Below are 16286 nucleotides of genomic sequence, written 5' to 3'. Positions count from 1 at the left end.
AGCCAATGGCTTAGCGGCAGGGGGGCGGGCGAAGTTAGTGGGCGGGGAATTAATGAAGCATCTTTTTTTGCCACCCCACCCCCGCCCCGACAGTGGGGAGGTGCCGCCAGGGTCGCAGGTGAGCGGGTAGCGTCCCGGAGGAGGCTCCCAGGGGAGCGGCGGCTCCGCGGACGGTGGGTACCAGCGGGGGCAGCGTCAGGTCGCTGTCGCCCCGATGCCGGCTTTGGACCCGGCTCTGCAGCGCAGCGGACTGCGACGCCCAGGAGAAATACCAGTCGCAGCTGCCGCCTGACCCGGGAGGGTAGGGAGGGCCCAAGCCTCCGAAACAACGCTGCAGAAGTGTCTGGGCGCCCAGCTGGGACTCTCATTTGCGGGGAGGGGACTCTCTTCCAGCATGCCCCACGTCCCACCAAGTGCAGCCATTGCGCTGTGGCCGAGGCAGGTGCGCGCCCCTTACTCCCTGCCGGGATTCTCCCTAGGGGCTGTTACAGGGCGGCCCCAAAGGAGAAGGTGGGGAGTGAGAGGTGCTTTATTGTGATAACAGGCCACTCTTAAGTAAACTTTAGCCATTTACCTGGCACACGTTATAGAGTAGAGCACCCCATTCGGCAGAGAAGTACTCTCTTTCCTCTAAGAACATGGTGTGGAGGGTAGGCTGCGGGGTTGGTGGGAGGTGGGGAGCACACTTCAAAGGGGATTGGGTTCGGGGAAGTCTGTAGATTTTGTGATGTTTTTCTTCTTGAGCAGCCTATAATAAGTTTACCTAAAAAAAAATTTTTTTTTTGGACCCAGAATTTACTGTTTGATTTTCCTCAGACTTCGTAATTCTGTATTATGCAGTATTTAGGAACTTCAGTCTCAGGTATAAAACGCTATTGGTGGTACCTCATCTTGACAAGGATTACGTAAGTGAACCACTTACCATACCTATTTCCAGCCAGTAAAGAATGATTGTGAGATGAGATTTCTGAAAAATGGCTGTCCTCTGTGATTGGGCATGGAAGAACTATGAATTTTTAGAGGTTGCAAATACTGAATTCCCTTCTGTAAAGATAGAGAAGATAGCGAATATAAAAGGGATCGTGTTTGCCATCTAAAATGGCATTTTTCATACTTTATCTCCAGCACCAAAAATATGTGCTTTGCATATAGTAAGAGCTCAATAAATACTTTAGTAAATTATTGGGTAGTGGATGATGAAAACCCAAACTCTTATATAAATACCAAAATATAAAGGAGAAGCAGAAAAAAGCAGTTCCTGGAAACAGCTTAGCTTCTGTTCATGCAAGCATAGTTACAAATTTCAACTCAAGGTTGCTTTGATTTGGGTACTGTCTTAAATTAATCAGATTGAAAGATTTTGACACAATTAAGCCATGACTGACTGGGAGTCAAGTCTGAGGATGGATTTCTGTTTAAATTAGGATTCTCTTGACAAGTACAATGTTTATTATTTTATTATGTATATATTTTGTATGTTTGTATATTATAATATTGCCTCCATATAAAAGATACACTGCTTGAATTTCAAAAATATGTGAATTGTTACAGATATATTTGCTTCTTGCAGGAAGTTTTTTAGCAAAGAGTAGGGTCTTACAAGCCAACATTAAAGATTTGCTGGTATTTGACCCCTACCTAGTTTTCCAACTTTGATTCCTGGTTTTTCTGCCCTTTATCACAGTCCCTAATAAGTCTTTTTTTTTTTTTTTTTTTTTAAAGACTCAAATCAAATGCTAATTCCTTCTCACAACCTTCCTTGATCCCACCAAAGATTTCTCCTGAACACCCAGGGTATTTTGTTAGTACTTCTGTTTCGCATTTTTCCTACATTTGAATTGTTCATCCAGTAAAGATATATTCATGTGCTGTGTTCAGACTATACCAGGAAATGGATAATAGCTGATATTTTTTGAGGGATTACTATGTATTAGGTATTGTAAACTTCTTGATTGGATTATCTTTTTTTTTTCCTATTTCTTTTTTTTTTTTTTACTTTATCTTTTGTATTCTATGTTTTTTGTTTTTTTCCCTTTTTCAGTTTTATTAGGTAGAATTATAGTTTGACTGCACGTACACATTATATTGTATGTAAATACATATGTACCATGTACTGCACATTTTTTAGTTTACATATATGTACTGATCATTGTTTCTAAGAACAGATTAGAGCTTTAGCTTTGTAAACTTACATAGTTATCAAAGGAATGAAGTCAGCTACAAAGAAGAATCAACAGAATGCGGTAATCCAATCATGAAGGACAGTCACATGTGCTTACACATATTCTCATTTAATCCTCAAAACATCATGAGTATTACTCTATTATTTTTCCCATCTGTAGATGAAGAAATAAATTTAGAAGGTTAAGTAATTTGTTTAAGATCACAGAGCTTCTAAGTGGTGGAATTAACATACAAGTCTAGGTAGTCTGTATTCAAAACTTTCAGTTTACAGTCTCTGTTACAAGTTTTCATGTAAGCTTTTAATGTATATGTGTTTTATAAGTTTTACTAGATTATGAATTACTTGATAGGAGAAATACATGCATCTTTGATCCCTTATTACTCCTAGTGTAATGTAAGTGATTATAATGTAGCCTGATAATGGGAGCTTGTAGCAAGGACATTAGCTTTAGATTAATGGGGACAGTGAAGGTGCTGAGGATGAGAAGTCACTGGCTAGATATAAGAGCATAGACCATGGGAGTTGGGAGGATGGGCCAAAGGAATACAGGTATGGTAGTCCTAAGGGCAGGGGTTATGAAAGCTCGAACTGGGCTGTCCAATAAAGTAGTCAATAGCCATACATTGCTATTGAGCACTTGAGGTGTGGCTAGTCCAGACCACCCACTGGATTTTGAAGTCTTAGTAGAAAAAAAAGTATAAAATGTCTTAATTACTTTTTATATTGATTACATATTGAAATAATAATATTTTGGTATATGAGGTTAAATAAAATTAATAATTAATTTTTGCCTGTTTCTCTTTACTTTTTTAATGTGGCTACTAGAGGATTTAAAATTATGTATGTGACTCTCATTAAATTTGTGTTGGATAGCACTGATCTAGAATTTAGAGGAATTTCAGAATGGTTGGTGCTGTGTGTGCCCATGAGTACACATGTATTGGAGAGGGTGGGATGGGTAAGTATGATTGGGGCTGGTATTGGAGGCGACAGATAAAACTGTCAAAGGCAGATTTGAAGATATATAGGTAGGACTCAGGTTTTGTAAGAGAGAGAGGAGGTATAGGGAGAGTGAGTTTACCTCCTAAGTATATGCAAAGCCTTTGAAAGGTTTTAAGCACTCTATGTATCTGTTCAATGAAGCATTGTGTCTTAGTTCATTAACCTTAATGGATATTTCCAATATATACTCCTAGTTCAATCCTAATTCTTTCTAACAGAGATATGGGTAGATGTCTCAAGATATGCTATTTATAAGAATGTTTGGTTCTCTAAAGAGAGAAGTCCATTTCTACTGAAGCCTGAGTTGATTTCGCTTGCATTCCTTTGGTATGTTTCCAACAAACAGGAGTGTGAATTGGTCCTTACAATTAGCCATATTCTTGTTCCATCTGACCTAACATTCTACTGGGCAGATTTCCCAAAAAGAGACCAGCTTTGTCTATGTTGTAAGTCTTGTGGCAGATAAGGTCTTAATGATCTCTGAAGGGAAATTTCTTAGCAGCTACAGCATTTGCTCCCCATCTTGGCCTCTGTGCACATTTCAGCAAGTAAACTTTTCACACTGATTCCTTGTCTTCAATCCTGGCTGCAAATGAGAATCACCTGGAAAGGATTTTTAAAACTTTGTTGACAAATATAATTGTATATATTTAAAGTGTACAATATGATGGCTTGATACATATAATACATTGTTGAATGATGACTGAGATCAAGATAATTAACATGTCTGTCACCTCACATAGTTAACTGTGTGTGTGTGTGTGTGTGGTGTGTTGAAAATGCTGAAGATTTGCTGGAGAGCTTTTTGAACTTCCAGTGCCTGGCTGAATTCCAAAGATTATTTTAATTGGTCAGAGATGGGGACTGATTGTAAGTATTTCTTAAAAGCTCTCTTGGTGATTTTTATGTGCTGTAGAGTTGCACTGATATATGCTATTGAGTTCTTGAAATGTCTTTAGTACAAAATGAGATGTGCTCTAACTGTAAAATACATATTGGACTCTAAGACTTAGTAGAAAAACAAGAATGGAAACTCCCTCATAAATCATTTTTATATTGACCATTTATTGGAATGATAATATGTTGCCTTTATGGTTATCTAATTTTTCTGCTTTCAACTCTCCTTTCACTTTTTTTTTTTTATAATTTTACATCTTAATAATTTCAACAGTCACATTTTAAAATTAATGTATGGGAATGGAATTCATATGTATTCATGTTATATATGTGATACAGACTATGTGTTCATAAATACATATAAGTTCATAAATACATATAAGCTATTATAAACATATATTATTTTCTGGAAAGCATCTCCAGAAATTACTAAGATTAGTTACAGTGATGGTGGAGAGAGATTTTCATTTCATTTTATTCCTTTATTTAGGTTTTCTAACCGTATGTGTATACTTTGCTTTTTTTTTTTTTTTTAAAGTCAACAGAGATTTGTGGGTGTTGGGTTTATGGGGCTTTAAAAATGTACTTTTCTGTAATAAAAATTTCTCATAAATATATTTCTAACATAATGTTAATCATTTCAAAGTAAAATAAAATAAAGGAGCTAACAAACAGCTATAAGACTGAGACAAATGACTCCACATGTGGTCCCTGGAGCTGGAGAGTGGTGGTAGACACAGAGTAAACCTGTTGTAAAGCGAAGCATATTCTGTGTATAGATACTCCTAAGTTGAAAACTGAGCTTCTGTGAGTGTGCACACACACACAGACACATGCACACATTCCTTTTCTGATTTTGTTGGCTTGCATTAACTCTAGCATTTACACAGTGATAATGTTGTGCTAAGCCACGTTCATATACTGTAATGAGGCACTGTATTCCGTTCCGCAGCTGTAGTATAGTTTATTCATCCAATCTCCTATTGATGACTATTTGTATTTTTACCATGCTTCTACCTTTTAAATATAACAGTATTTATGTTACGCGTTGAAGATACTGCCTTTGAAGCAAGTGGGCTTCCACCTTCTAGGTCCTCACAGGAGAGGAGTAAATGGCAGAGGAGGGAGAAAGCCAGGTTTTGATTTCAGTAGTTCCTTGAAACATTAGAAACAATACACCATCCAACCTTGTTTCGTTTGGTGTTAGAAGCTTTTGTCCAGATGGGTTTCGTTTGAGGTCAGGGAGGCTATGGTGAGCACTGAGAGACCGTATTAATAGTGGTAAACCACGAAACGTTTATTAGTCTCCAAGACGTTTAGGAATTCGGAAAAATACTGTTCTTATTTTAATTAGTAATCTTTTTCTGTAACTAATTAATTAGTTTGGGAAAAATCCTTGCCACTTTTATGTTATCCCTTTCATTCTGTCATATCCTTATGATATTTTCATTGTTTCAGGAACTTTTATTCCAAGCTTAGGATTTCTGTGTAGGTTTAAACTAAATACGGGTTTTTGAAATTTATTTTATTTCATTTTTTTAATTGAGTTATAGTCAGTTTACAATGTTGTTTGTGTCAGTTTCTGGTGTACAGCACAATGCTTCAGTCTTATATGATTATACATATGTTCATTTTCATATGGTTTTTCACCATGAGCTACTACAAGATCTTGTATATATTTCCCTGTGCTATACAGTATAATCTTGTTTATCTATTCTATATATACCTGTCAGTATCTACAAATCTCAAACTCCCAGTCTATCCCTTCCCACCCTCCTCCTTCCAGGCAACCACAAGTTTGTATTCTGTCTGTGAGTCTGTTACTGTTTTATATTTAAGTTCATTTGTCTTTTTTTTTTTTAATTCCATATATGAGTTTTATCATATGGTATTTTTCTTTCTCTTTCTGGCTTACTTCACTTAGAATCACATTTTCCAGGGACATCCATGTTGCTGCAAACGGCATTATGTTGTCATTTTTATGGCTGAATAGTATTCCATTGTATAAATATACCACAACTTCTTTATCCAGTCATCTGTCAAAGGACATTTAGGCTGTTTCCATGTCTTGGCTATTGTAAATAGTGCTGCTATGAATATTGGGGTGCAGGTGTCTTTTTGAATTAGGGTATCCTTCTGGATGTATGCCCAGGAGTGGGTAAATATGGGTTTTAATTTAAGAAGTAGTAAAAAATAAGTAGTTGCCATTTCTCTGGTCAGATTATATTGCCTCAAATTTGTTTCTGAATTTTACTGATTTTGTAGCTCAGCCTTTCAGTGTTCCTCTAAAATTATTCCACAGAGTCTAAATTTTTTTTTCGTTTGCTTTTTAACATGCCAAACTAGCAGTCACTTTGGCAGGTTGACTCGTTTATTCATTCAGAAAGTGTTTATGGCATGCCTGCCATGTGCCAGAATCCCTGCTAGGGCCTGGGGAATGATGGTGAGCAGAATTGTTGCTGTCCTCATGAAACTTCTAGTGAAGTGGGAAAGAGACACTCTTAGTTGTATGTTAGCACAAGTGTAACATTTGGATGAGGAAAAGAAGTAACTTGACTCATCAGGAAATGTATCACCAAGAAACAGATTGCTAATCTGCAAACTGAAAGCTGGGAGGAATTAAGTAGGCCAGGCAGGGAGCTGTCTATTTTCCTGGGTGGAGGGAACAGTGTGTGCAAAGGCCCTGAGCAGGGAGAGAGATTGACAAGAATGGGTGACTGAAAGAAGGCCTCTGTGGTTGGAGAGGATGCACTGGGGAGAGCAGAGTAGAAGTAGGAAGTGGGCCGAGAGGAAATACTGCCAATTAGTCAGGAAACTTTACAGCAGCCCGGGTGAGAGAGAATGTGGTAACCTGCACTGCGGTAGTGCTGGCGGACAGACATGTGGTCAGTTTTGAGCCATGTGTAAAGTTTTAAAAAAAATTAATTAATATAGCTTATTGAGTTGAAGTACATTGCAGAAGTCACAGGTTGATTGATTTTTACTTCTTTCTCTTTAGGAGTCATCCAGCCTGCCTGTGCCAGCAGATGGACAGAAGACTCTGATTTGAATAAAGTGCTAACAAGTGATTGGCCTTAATTTTTGTCCTTTGTAGCCTTCCCCAAACTCTCTTCTCATCTTCTTTTACTGCATTTAAGTTAGAAAAATGAAGCAGTTGAAAAGGAAAAGGAAAAGTAATTTTAGTGTACAAGAAACTCAGACTCTCCTGAAGGAAATTACAAAAAGAAAAGAAGTCATTTTTTCCAAGCAGCTCAATACAACAATTAACGTGATGAAGCGAATGGCTTGGGAGGAGATTGCACAGTGTGTGAACGCTGTAGGGGAAGGAGAACAGAGGACAGGAACGGAGGTGAAGAGAAGGTACCTTGACTGGCGAGCACTGATGAAGAGAAAGAGGATGAAGGCGAACATTAAGTTGGTTGGTTCGGGGTTTCCCCTTCCCACATCCGATTTAGATGACTCCCTCACTGAAGAGATAGATGAAAAGATTGGATTCCGAAATGATCCAAATTTTGATTGGCAAAACATGGCAGATTTCCGGGATGCAGGTGGATCCTTAACTGAGGTCAAAGTGGAAGAGGAGGAAAGAGATCCCCAGAGTCCTGAAGTAAGTATTATCCCATGAACCATCTTTGTATTTCTTCATTTCTTTATTTTTAATTTTATTTTACTGAGTTATAGTCAGTTTAACATGTGCCAATTTCCAGTGTAGAGAGCACAATTTTTCAATTATATATGAGCATACATATCTTCATTGCCACATTCTTTTTTGCTGTGAGCTACCACAAGATCTTGTATATATTTCCCTGTGCCATACAGTATAATCTTGTTTATCTCTTCTACATATGCCTGTCAGTATCTGCAAATTTTGAACTCCCAGTCCGTCCCTTCCCCCTTGGCAACCACAAGTTTGTATTCTATGTCTATGAGTCTGCTTCTGTTTTGTATTTATATTTTTTCTTTTTTCTTTTTTTCTTTTTTTTTTAGATTCCACATATGAGCGATCTCATATGGTATTTTTCTTTCTCTTTCTGGCTTATGTTGCTGGTGTTATGTTGTCATTTTTTATGGCTGAATAGTATTCCATTGTATAAATATGCCACATCTTTATTTCTTCATTTCTGATGTCACAGTTTATTATAGACCAAGAATAGTTAAATTCCAAGATTTTCAAGCTAACTTAAAAATAGTACATAACAAAATCATTCTGGTTTTTTCCATCTTAATATCAGTAATCTCTTCTCACCTAAGTATACTTCTCTTAATTATATATTAATGATATCAAGTAATTCATAGGAAATCCTTTTCAGAATTCAAAGTAAATGGTTTTTGTGTACTCAAAACAATACAGAAAACTTTTAAGAAATGTTCAGACAAATTAACAGCTGTGAAGTAGAAATAAATGCTGAAAACTAAAAATGACTTTTCTCTTTTCTTTTAGTTTGAGATTGAGGAGGAGGAAGAAATGTTGTCATCAGTTATACCAGATTCCAGGAGGGAAAACGAACTTCCCGATTTCCCCCACATCGATGAGTTTTTCACCCTGAACTCAACACCATCTCGGTCTGCGTACGATGAGCCCCACCTGCTCGTAAACATAGAGAAACAGAAACTAGAGTTAGAGAAACGACGGCTGGATATTGAGGCCGAAAGACTGCAGGTGGAGAAGGAGCGCCTTCAGATTGAGAAAGAGCGGCTGCGGCATTTGGACATGGAGCACGAGCGGCTCCAGCTGGAGAAGGAGCGGCTGCAGATCGAAAGGGAGAAGCTGCGCCTACAGATAGTGAGCTCGGAGAAGCCGGCTCCGGAGAACGAACTGGGTCAAGGGGAAAAGTCCATCCTCCAGCCACAGGATATAGAAACAGAGAAGTTAAAACTTGAGAGGGAACGCTTGCAGCTGGAGAAAGATCGGCTGCAGTTTTTGAAATTTGAATCGGAGAAGCTGCAGATTGAAAAGGAACGCTTGCAAGTAGAGAAAGAGAGACTACGAATTCAGAAGGAAGGCCATTTGCAGTAATTTATCGAGGTCTCCGTTTATCAAATGTTTGGAAACCCTAGGTTTAGGTAATACAAAAATGGTTGCAGGATTAGCTGTGTTGTTGGTTTTTTTTTTTTTTTTCTCCTGTTTAATCTCAGTGTTTCCAGTAGGAAGAAGATAGTTATCTGTGGGTAACTGTATGCTTAAGTAGTATATTGCATAAAATCTATGTGCCCTAGCATACATAGTATAGCAACAACTATTGAGCTCTACTCTAAATTAGTAAAATTGCATAAAGTCTTGTATAATCTGTGTACTCAGAGTTTACGATTATGTCTATATAAAATTCTAGCTCTGTAGTTCTCAACTGGGGGTGATTTTGCCCCCCCCAAAAGACATTTGGCAATGCCTGGAGACATTTTTGTTTGTCAAAACTGGGCAGTGGGGTACGTTGCTACTGGCATGTAGTGGATGGAGGCCAGGGACGCCTACATCCTGCAATGCGTGGGGCAGCCTCCCACACGAAAGAGTGATCCAACCCCAATGTCAATATTACTGAGGTTGTTAAACCCTGTCCTAGCCTGACTGAGCACCTCTAGCTTTGTTTCACAGTTTATTAAAATCTTAGATATTTATGTGGGAGTTACTTAAATGGCTCCCCAAATTAACTATGAAACATTACTGTGTAGTATATTGAATATAGGAAGTGATGAAGATTATAGGTATTTTATTCCTGTGTTTCCATCTATAAATAACCTGGGACTCAGAAAACAATACAGGGAACATCAGAGATTTGGCTAAAGCGGGTCACTTTGAAAAGCAGTTCACTTGCCTAGCTTTAGAAGCAACACAGTTTTTAAGCTTTTGTTTCCCTTCCTTTGAATCTTAGCTGAGATACAAAAATTGTCATTGCAACCATGTGCTGAAATCTTAATGTAAGTGACTGGCTGAAGCTAGTACAAATGGTACTAATTAAAAAATGGTACCAGTAGTCGATGAGCTTGAACTCCATGTGTGGTTATTTGATTTTTAAAATAGGTAATAGCTACTTGGAAGTGGGAGTGGGGGTGGGGGGGAGAATCCTTTGTATCTGATAGTAATGATCATGATGAAATAATAATATTAGCTGTGTGTTATGAATTAGGGAGGCATTTACTGCACACCATCTGATCTAATCTGCAGAGCAAGTGGAGAGCAGTATCTATTATTATTCCTGAATCTGAAACTTAGGGAAGTCACACAGTGAGTAAAAGGCTGATTTCATATATCACGGTGTATTTTGTCTTTGCCCCTCCCTGAGCAACAGAATTTGTATCTTCAGTCCCTTTGGTGTTTATTCTGAGACCAGGGGCTTGCTTTATCTGGTGATTTGCCTTCAGTCCCCTGAAGGTGCTTTTCCCATAATCCAGGTGATTCTAATACACACTGAAGTTGAGAACCATGGCACGAGATCACTTTGTATTTTCGCATTTCCAGGGCTGATACGTAGACTTCATACATCTCTTCTCTTGACAGATTCTACCTTGATTCTGCAAATGTTCCTTGTTAATTTAAGAATGTCTTGAAACCATATGTGATATTTGAGTCTGGGTATATAAGGGCAAAATATACTTCTGTTTAGTTACCTTGACTTTGAAATAGTGTTATTTTTCTATACCTGAAATAAATACTTCTACTATAGAAATAAAATTTGCCTGTACTATCTCACCATTTATCATTGTAGGTGATGCTCAGTGCTCTGATGGTTGGGGTTTATCAAGCCTGGAAGAGAGGTTTATCATGGTGAGTCAGAAGAAGGGGCCGAACATTTGTGTTAAGCATTGTGCTATGTGTTTTTCATACATTATTTTATTTGTTCCTCAAAACAACCCTTGAGTTAAGTCATTTTAGCTCTGCCTTTGTAAGAAAGGAAACGACAACCTCGCCAATTTAATTAAATACCTGAAAGATGATACTCCAATGCTGACCCAAGCTTTTAGCATAAGAGGTATAAAGAGAAGGAGTCTTGAAAGTATGAAGGTGAAGTTAGAAGTACGGTGGCTTTGTTACTTGCTGCTTGTAAAAGTCATTTAGCTTACCTGTGCTCTGGTTTCCTCATTGTAAAATGAGCATGATGATTTCTCCTCTGCCTATGCTTCATAGGTTTTTTGTTTTTAAAATGGTATGTAAACTATAAGATGCAACTTTAAAAGCAAATTGATTATTAGTGTTACATGTAAGATCAATAGATTTTAATTTCCTAGAAGTAAACATGAAGATAGCCAATATTATTTATGGATGGAGCATTCTTATGTTCCCAGAAGTAAGAGACTTAAAAAATGAAAAGCAGCAGCAGTTTAGTATTTCCTGGGCTTTGGTCGAGGAGCCTTGGGTTTCTTAAGCCTGCCCTGGGTGTAGACGGATTGCGTTGGTTTGCTACAGTGGAAAACTTCATTGTTGCATTTCTGAAGTGGTAGGCACACTTGGAGTGAGTCATATTGGTTAGCTATTGCTGTGTAACAAACCACTCTGAAACCTAGTGGCTCATGTTGCTTATGATTTTAGAGGCAATTAGGCTGAGCTCAGGTGGGTGGTTCTGGTCTAGGCTGGCTTCTCGTGGTCAACTGTAGGTTGACTAGGCTGTTCAACTTCTGGGGTTGCTAACTGGATATTGGTTGGGGGGTGGGGGGTCTCAGCTCTTCTGATGGTGTCTAATCTTTTAACAGGACTTCTTTTAATGGGAATGACAGGAGTTCAAGAGCTAAAGAAGTGATACTCAAAGTATCTTGAGATCAAGGCTCAGGACTGGCACATCACTTCTGCTGCATGACATTGGCCAAAACAAATCATAGGGTCAGACTAGAGTTAAGAGATGGAAAATAAAGTCTACCTCTGGATATAAGGAGCTGTAAAGTCATTCTGCAAAAGATGGGGATAGAGGGAGGGGTGACGGATTCTGTCCATTCTCATAATCTTCTGCACTGCCATTCTGGTTAGCCTCGGATACTCCTGGTAACACAATGGAATTGGGAGATTATCTGGTTTAGCCTTTATCCTAGAGAGAAATACCCTAATATAGGCATTAAATTATATTGTCATCCTGATCATAAGGAACACTTCCCCATCCCTTTTGTAAGAATACTGATTTAGAAGAAGAAAAGGGCCGTAAATTTTCAGGGAAAGAAAGAAGTGTACTTGTAGGCTTTTTCTTATAAATTAAACACTTTAGTCTTTGTAACAGAAGAGAATTCTTGCTTCACTTCATTTCTACCTGATTTGTCTATTTTATAACTTTTGCTTCTCTCTTTTCATTTTCTACTTCTTCATGCTTTGTCACTTCTATCCTGAAAATAAAAACAGATCATAGTGCTTCCAGAATAGTTTATTTTAAATTGGTAGCTACCTCTCTGTAAATTTTTATTTTGAATTCAAAATTATTTTCACTGGGTTGCTCTACATCTTTCTTTCTATCTTTCTTCCTTCCTTCCTTCCTTCCTTTCTTCCTTCCTTCCTTTCTTCCTCTCTTTCTCTCTTTCTTCCTCCCTTCCTCCCTTCCTTCCTTCCTTCCTTCCTCTTTTTTAATTGAAGTACAGTCAGTTTACAATGCTGTGTCAATTTCTGGTGTACAGCACATTGCTTCAGTCACTCATGAATATACATATATTCATTTTCATATTCTTTTTCATCATAAGTGACTACAAGATATCGAATATAGCTCCTTGTGCGATACAGTGCAAACTTGTTTATCTGTTTTATACATACCAGTCAGTATCTGCAAATCTCGAACTCCCAGTTTAGTCCTTCCCACCCCTATCTCCTTGGTAACCATAAGTCTGTTTTCTGTGTCTGTGAGTCTGTTTTATGTATAAGTTCATTTGTCTTTTTCTTTTCCTTGTTTTTTGATTCTACATATAAGTAATATCATATGGTATTTTTCTTTCTATTTCTGGCTTGCTTCACTTAGAATGACATTCTCCAGGGCCATCCATGTTGCTGCAAATGGCATTATTTTATTATTTTTTATGGCTGAGTAGTATTCCATTATATATACACAACACTTCTTTGTCCAGTCAGCTGTTGATGGAATACTACTCAGCCATGAAAAAGAACAAAATAATGCCATTTACAGCAACATGGATGGACCTGGAGATTGTCATACTAAATGAAGTAAGCCAGAAAGAGAAAGAAAAATATCATATGATGTCACATATACATGGAATCTAAAAAAAAGACACAAATGAACTTATTTACAAAACAGAAACAGACTAACAGACATAGAAAATAAACTTATGGTTACAGTGGGGAAAGGGGGGAGTGTAGAGGGATAAATTGGGAGTTTAGGATTTGCAGATACTGACTACCATATTATCTTTTCAACTGTATGTAATTTTTAATTTGTCACGGCTTTCTAGTAGCTACCTTGAAGTTATAACTTCTAAAACTTCCAAAATATAAACCACCTGTTTCATTTTCCAAACTCTTAACTTCTTTTTGTCATGTGTTGATCCTTTACATGTATGCATACCAGGTGACATTTTGTGCAGTGCCTTAATTAAAACCCAAATGAGAATTGTCAAAAGAATCACTTTGAAATTTTCCCTAATGCATATCAAAAAAAGATTTATCTTATGTATAGTGGGAAGACAACCAAAGAACATATCTTCTTGGAAAAAAAAACAAAGATAAATTGATTGATTTACTCTCAGATTACTTTACCACTGTAGATAAAGGCATTGAGACTGCTGAACTGAATTGAGACCAGAAGGAATGAGAAATGACAATGATTATAAAATTTGAATATTGACAAATATATTCTGAGGAGAATTTTCTTGATGAATTTCACTAGGGAATACCCTTCATTATTTACCATTTATTTTTCTGATGTGACCCATTTATCTTTAAATAACTCAATAAGTTGAGATATAAAAATCCATTCGCTCTGGTGTCAATTCCTTTCAAATCTAAATTTCCAGTTCCAACATTTGAACTGAACTATAAACCTGTATTTTTGTTTTAAGGAATTTCACCCTGAATATTTTGCTGTTTTCTCGAATACATACTACATGCCAGAATCAGATTCATTAACCCTCTTCTCTTGTGTCTGTAAATTGTCTTTCTTCTGCAGTGGCACCATTTTTACCAGGTTGTTTGGGTGGAAATTCTAGCGCTGTCTTTCAATCCTTTGCCTTCTTCAATCTGCTCAAGTTGTTGATCAAGTCTTGTATTTTCTTCTTTTGATTCCTCATGTCAGCCTCCTCCAATCTCACATACAGTCCTTAGCAAGGAGGCATCTGCTGTGTGTGCTCCAGCAGCTTCTTGATTCTTAGTTCCTTTCTTTTAAACCCTTCCTCTATGGCATTTCCAGAACAGATTTCACAAAGTACTGCATTCATTATGTCCTACAAATTAACAGGACATGAACTGACAAGAAGAGGAGCAGAGCTCTGGAAAAACCATAGGTCCAGCCATCAGCTGGGTGATGTGGGGCAGTTCATGTCTCTTAGCTTCATGGTTCTTGTCTCTATTACATTGAATATTAGGCCCTGGCTAACTCTCACTGTGTTTAGAATAATAAAAAATATGTGAGAAACCAGTTAGAATGGATTTGGAAGTTGGGTTAAAGGTATTACAATTTTGTCTTCCCTGTAACAAGTCTCTCTTTGCCTTCTGAACCCAGTGTAATGTTCTCCAGTGTTCTTTGCCCACCCTGTTTAAGATTGTCTCATACCAACATAACTAAATATGTTTGTCAAGCTACTTTCCAAATAATTCTATGTAGTTTTCTTCCCTTTGCCTTTGATCATGGTACTTTTACCCTTGAAAATTTTTAATTTCTCTCCTAGAGTGACAATCAGCAGAGAAAAGCTTTTTCCAATCTGGGGACGTTTTTATTTCTACCATTCTCTGCCATAATTAAACAAATGTAAAAATAAACTTCACTAAATAAAATTGGTGTATTTTATCAGATAAAATTGGAATCACTTTAGAAATTGATGTATAGTTGACTTATAATATTAGTTTGAGGTGTACAACATGGTAATTTGATGTTTTTATAGATTATACTCCATACAAAGTTGTTATAAAATATTAACTATATTCCATGTGCTGCATATTACAACCTTGCAGCATTTATTTTGTACCTAGTAGTTTGTACCTCTTAATGCCCTTCATCATCTTTGCCCTTCCACTCATCACTCTCCCCTCTGATAACCAGTAGTTTGTTATCTGTGTCTGTGGGTCTGTTTCTGTCTTATTGTTTTTATTTGTTTTATTTTTTGGATTCCAGCCATAAGTGAAAATATACAATATTTATCTTTCTCTGCCCGACTTACTTACCCTCCAGGTTCATCCATGTTGTCACAAGTGGCAAAATTTCATTTTTTTAATGGCTAATATTCAAATGTTTATATATACTACATCTTCTTTATCAGTTCATCTGTTGATGGGCACTGAGATTGCTTCCATATCTTGGTTATTGTAAATAACCCTGCTATGAACATTGGGGTGCATATATCTTTTTGAGTTAATGTTTTTATTATTTTTTAAATTTAAAAATTTTTTTAATTGAAATACAGTCAGATACAATGTGTCAATTTCTGATATACAGCACAATGTCCCAGTCATGCATATACATACAAATATTCATTTTCATATTTTTTTCCATTAAATGTTATTATAAGATATTGAACATAGTTCCCTGTGACATACAAAAGAAACTTTTTAAAAAACTTTATTTTTATATATAGAATATATAGTGGCTAACGTTTGTAAATCTGTAACTCCCAAATTTATCCCCTCCCACCTCCTTTCCCTGGTAACCATAAGATTGTTTACTAAGTCTGCAAGTCTGTTTCTGTTTTGTAGATGAGTTCATAGTGTATTTTTTTTTTTTTTGGATTCCACATATGAGTGATATAATACGGTATTTTTTTTTCTCTTTCTGGCTTCACTTAAAGTGATGGTCTCTAGGTCCATCCATGTTATTCTTTTTTATGGCTGCGTAGTATTCCATTGTATAAATATACCACGACTTCTTTATCCAGTCATCTGTTGATGGACATTTGGGTTGCTTCCACATCTTGGCTATAAATAGTGCTGCTATGAATATTGGGGTGTATGTATCTTTTCTCATTAGAGTTCCCTCCAAATATATACCCAGAAGTAGGATTGCTGGAGCATATGCTAAGTCCATTTTTAGTGTTTTGAGGAATCTCCATACTGTTTTCCATAATGGCTGCACCAAAC

General features: G+C 37.1%; 1 protein-coding gene across 4 annotated transcripts; it reads left to right on the top strand.

Moving 5' to 3' along the window:
• Positions 1-50: 50 nt before the first annotated feature.
• MSANTD4 (Myb/SANT DNA binding domain containing 4 with coiled-coils) lies at positions 51-12223 on the top strand. 4 transcript variants are annotated; one of them, XR_010383487.1, is made up of 5 exons: positions 70-173; positions 7083-7691; positions 8526-9148; positions 10786-10844; positions 11768-12223. XR_010383487.1 is itself a non-coding variant. In XM_031460669.2 (3 exons), the coding sequence occupies exons 2-3, from the start codon at positions 7230-7232 to the stop codon at positions 9099-9101; spliced, it is 1038 nt and encodes a 345-aa protein (XP_031316529.1). In that variant the 5' UTR covers positions 51-118; positions 7083-7229; the 3' UTR covers positions 9102-10687. The 4 variants fall into 4 exon arrangements, 3 of the variants coding, with proteins under 3 accessions (XP_031316529.1, XP_031316527.1, XP_010985853.1); XM_031460669.2 differs by lacking the exons at positions 10786-10844; positions 11768-12223 and having other exon boundaries at positions 51-118; positions 8526-10687; XM_031460667.2 differs by lacking the exons at positions 10786-10844; positions 11768-12223 and having other exon boundaries at positions 8526-10687.
• The last annotated feature ends 4063 nt before the right edge of the window (positions 12224-16286 follow it).

Source organism: Camelus dromedarius, chromosome 12, assembly GCF_036321535.1.
Source record: "Camelus dromedarius isolate mCamDro1 chromosome 12, mCamDro1.pat, whole genome shotgun sequence".
In the NCBI taxonomy this organism is placed as follows: domain Eukaryota; kingdom Metazoa; phylum Chordata; class Mammalia; order Artiodactyla; family Camelidae; genus Camelus; species Camelus dromedarius.
The sequence above is the reverse complement of the archived record's forward strand: the minus strand, read 5'-3'. Positions and strand labels throughout refer to the sequence as shown.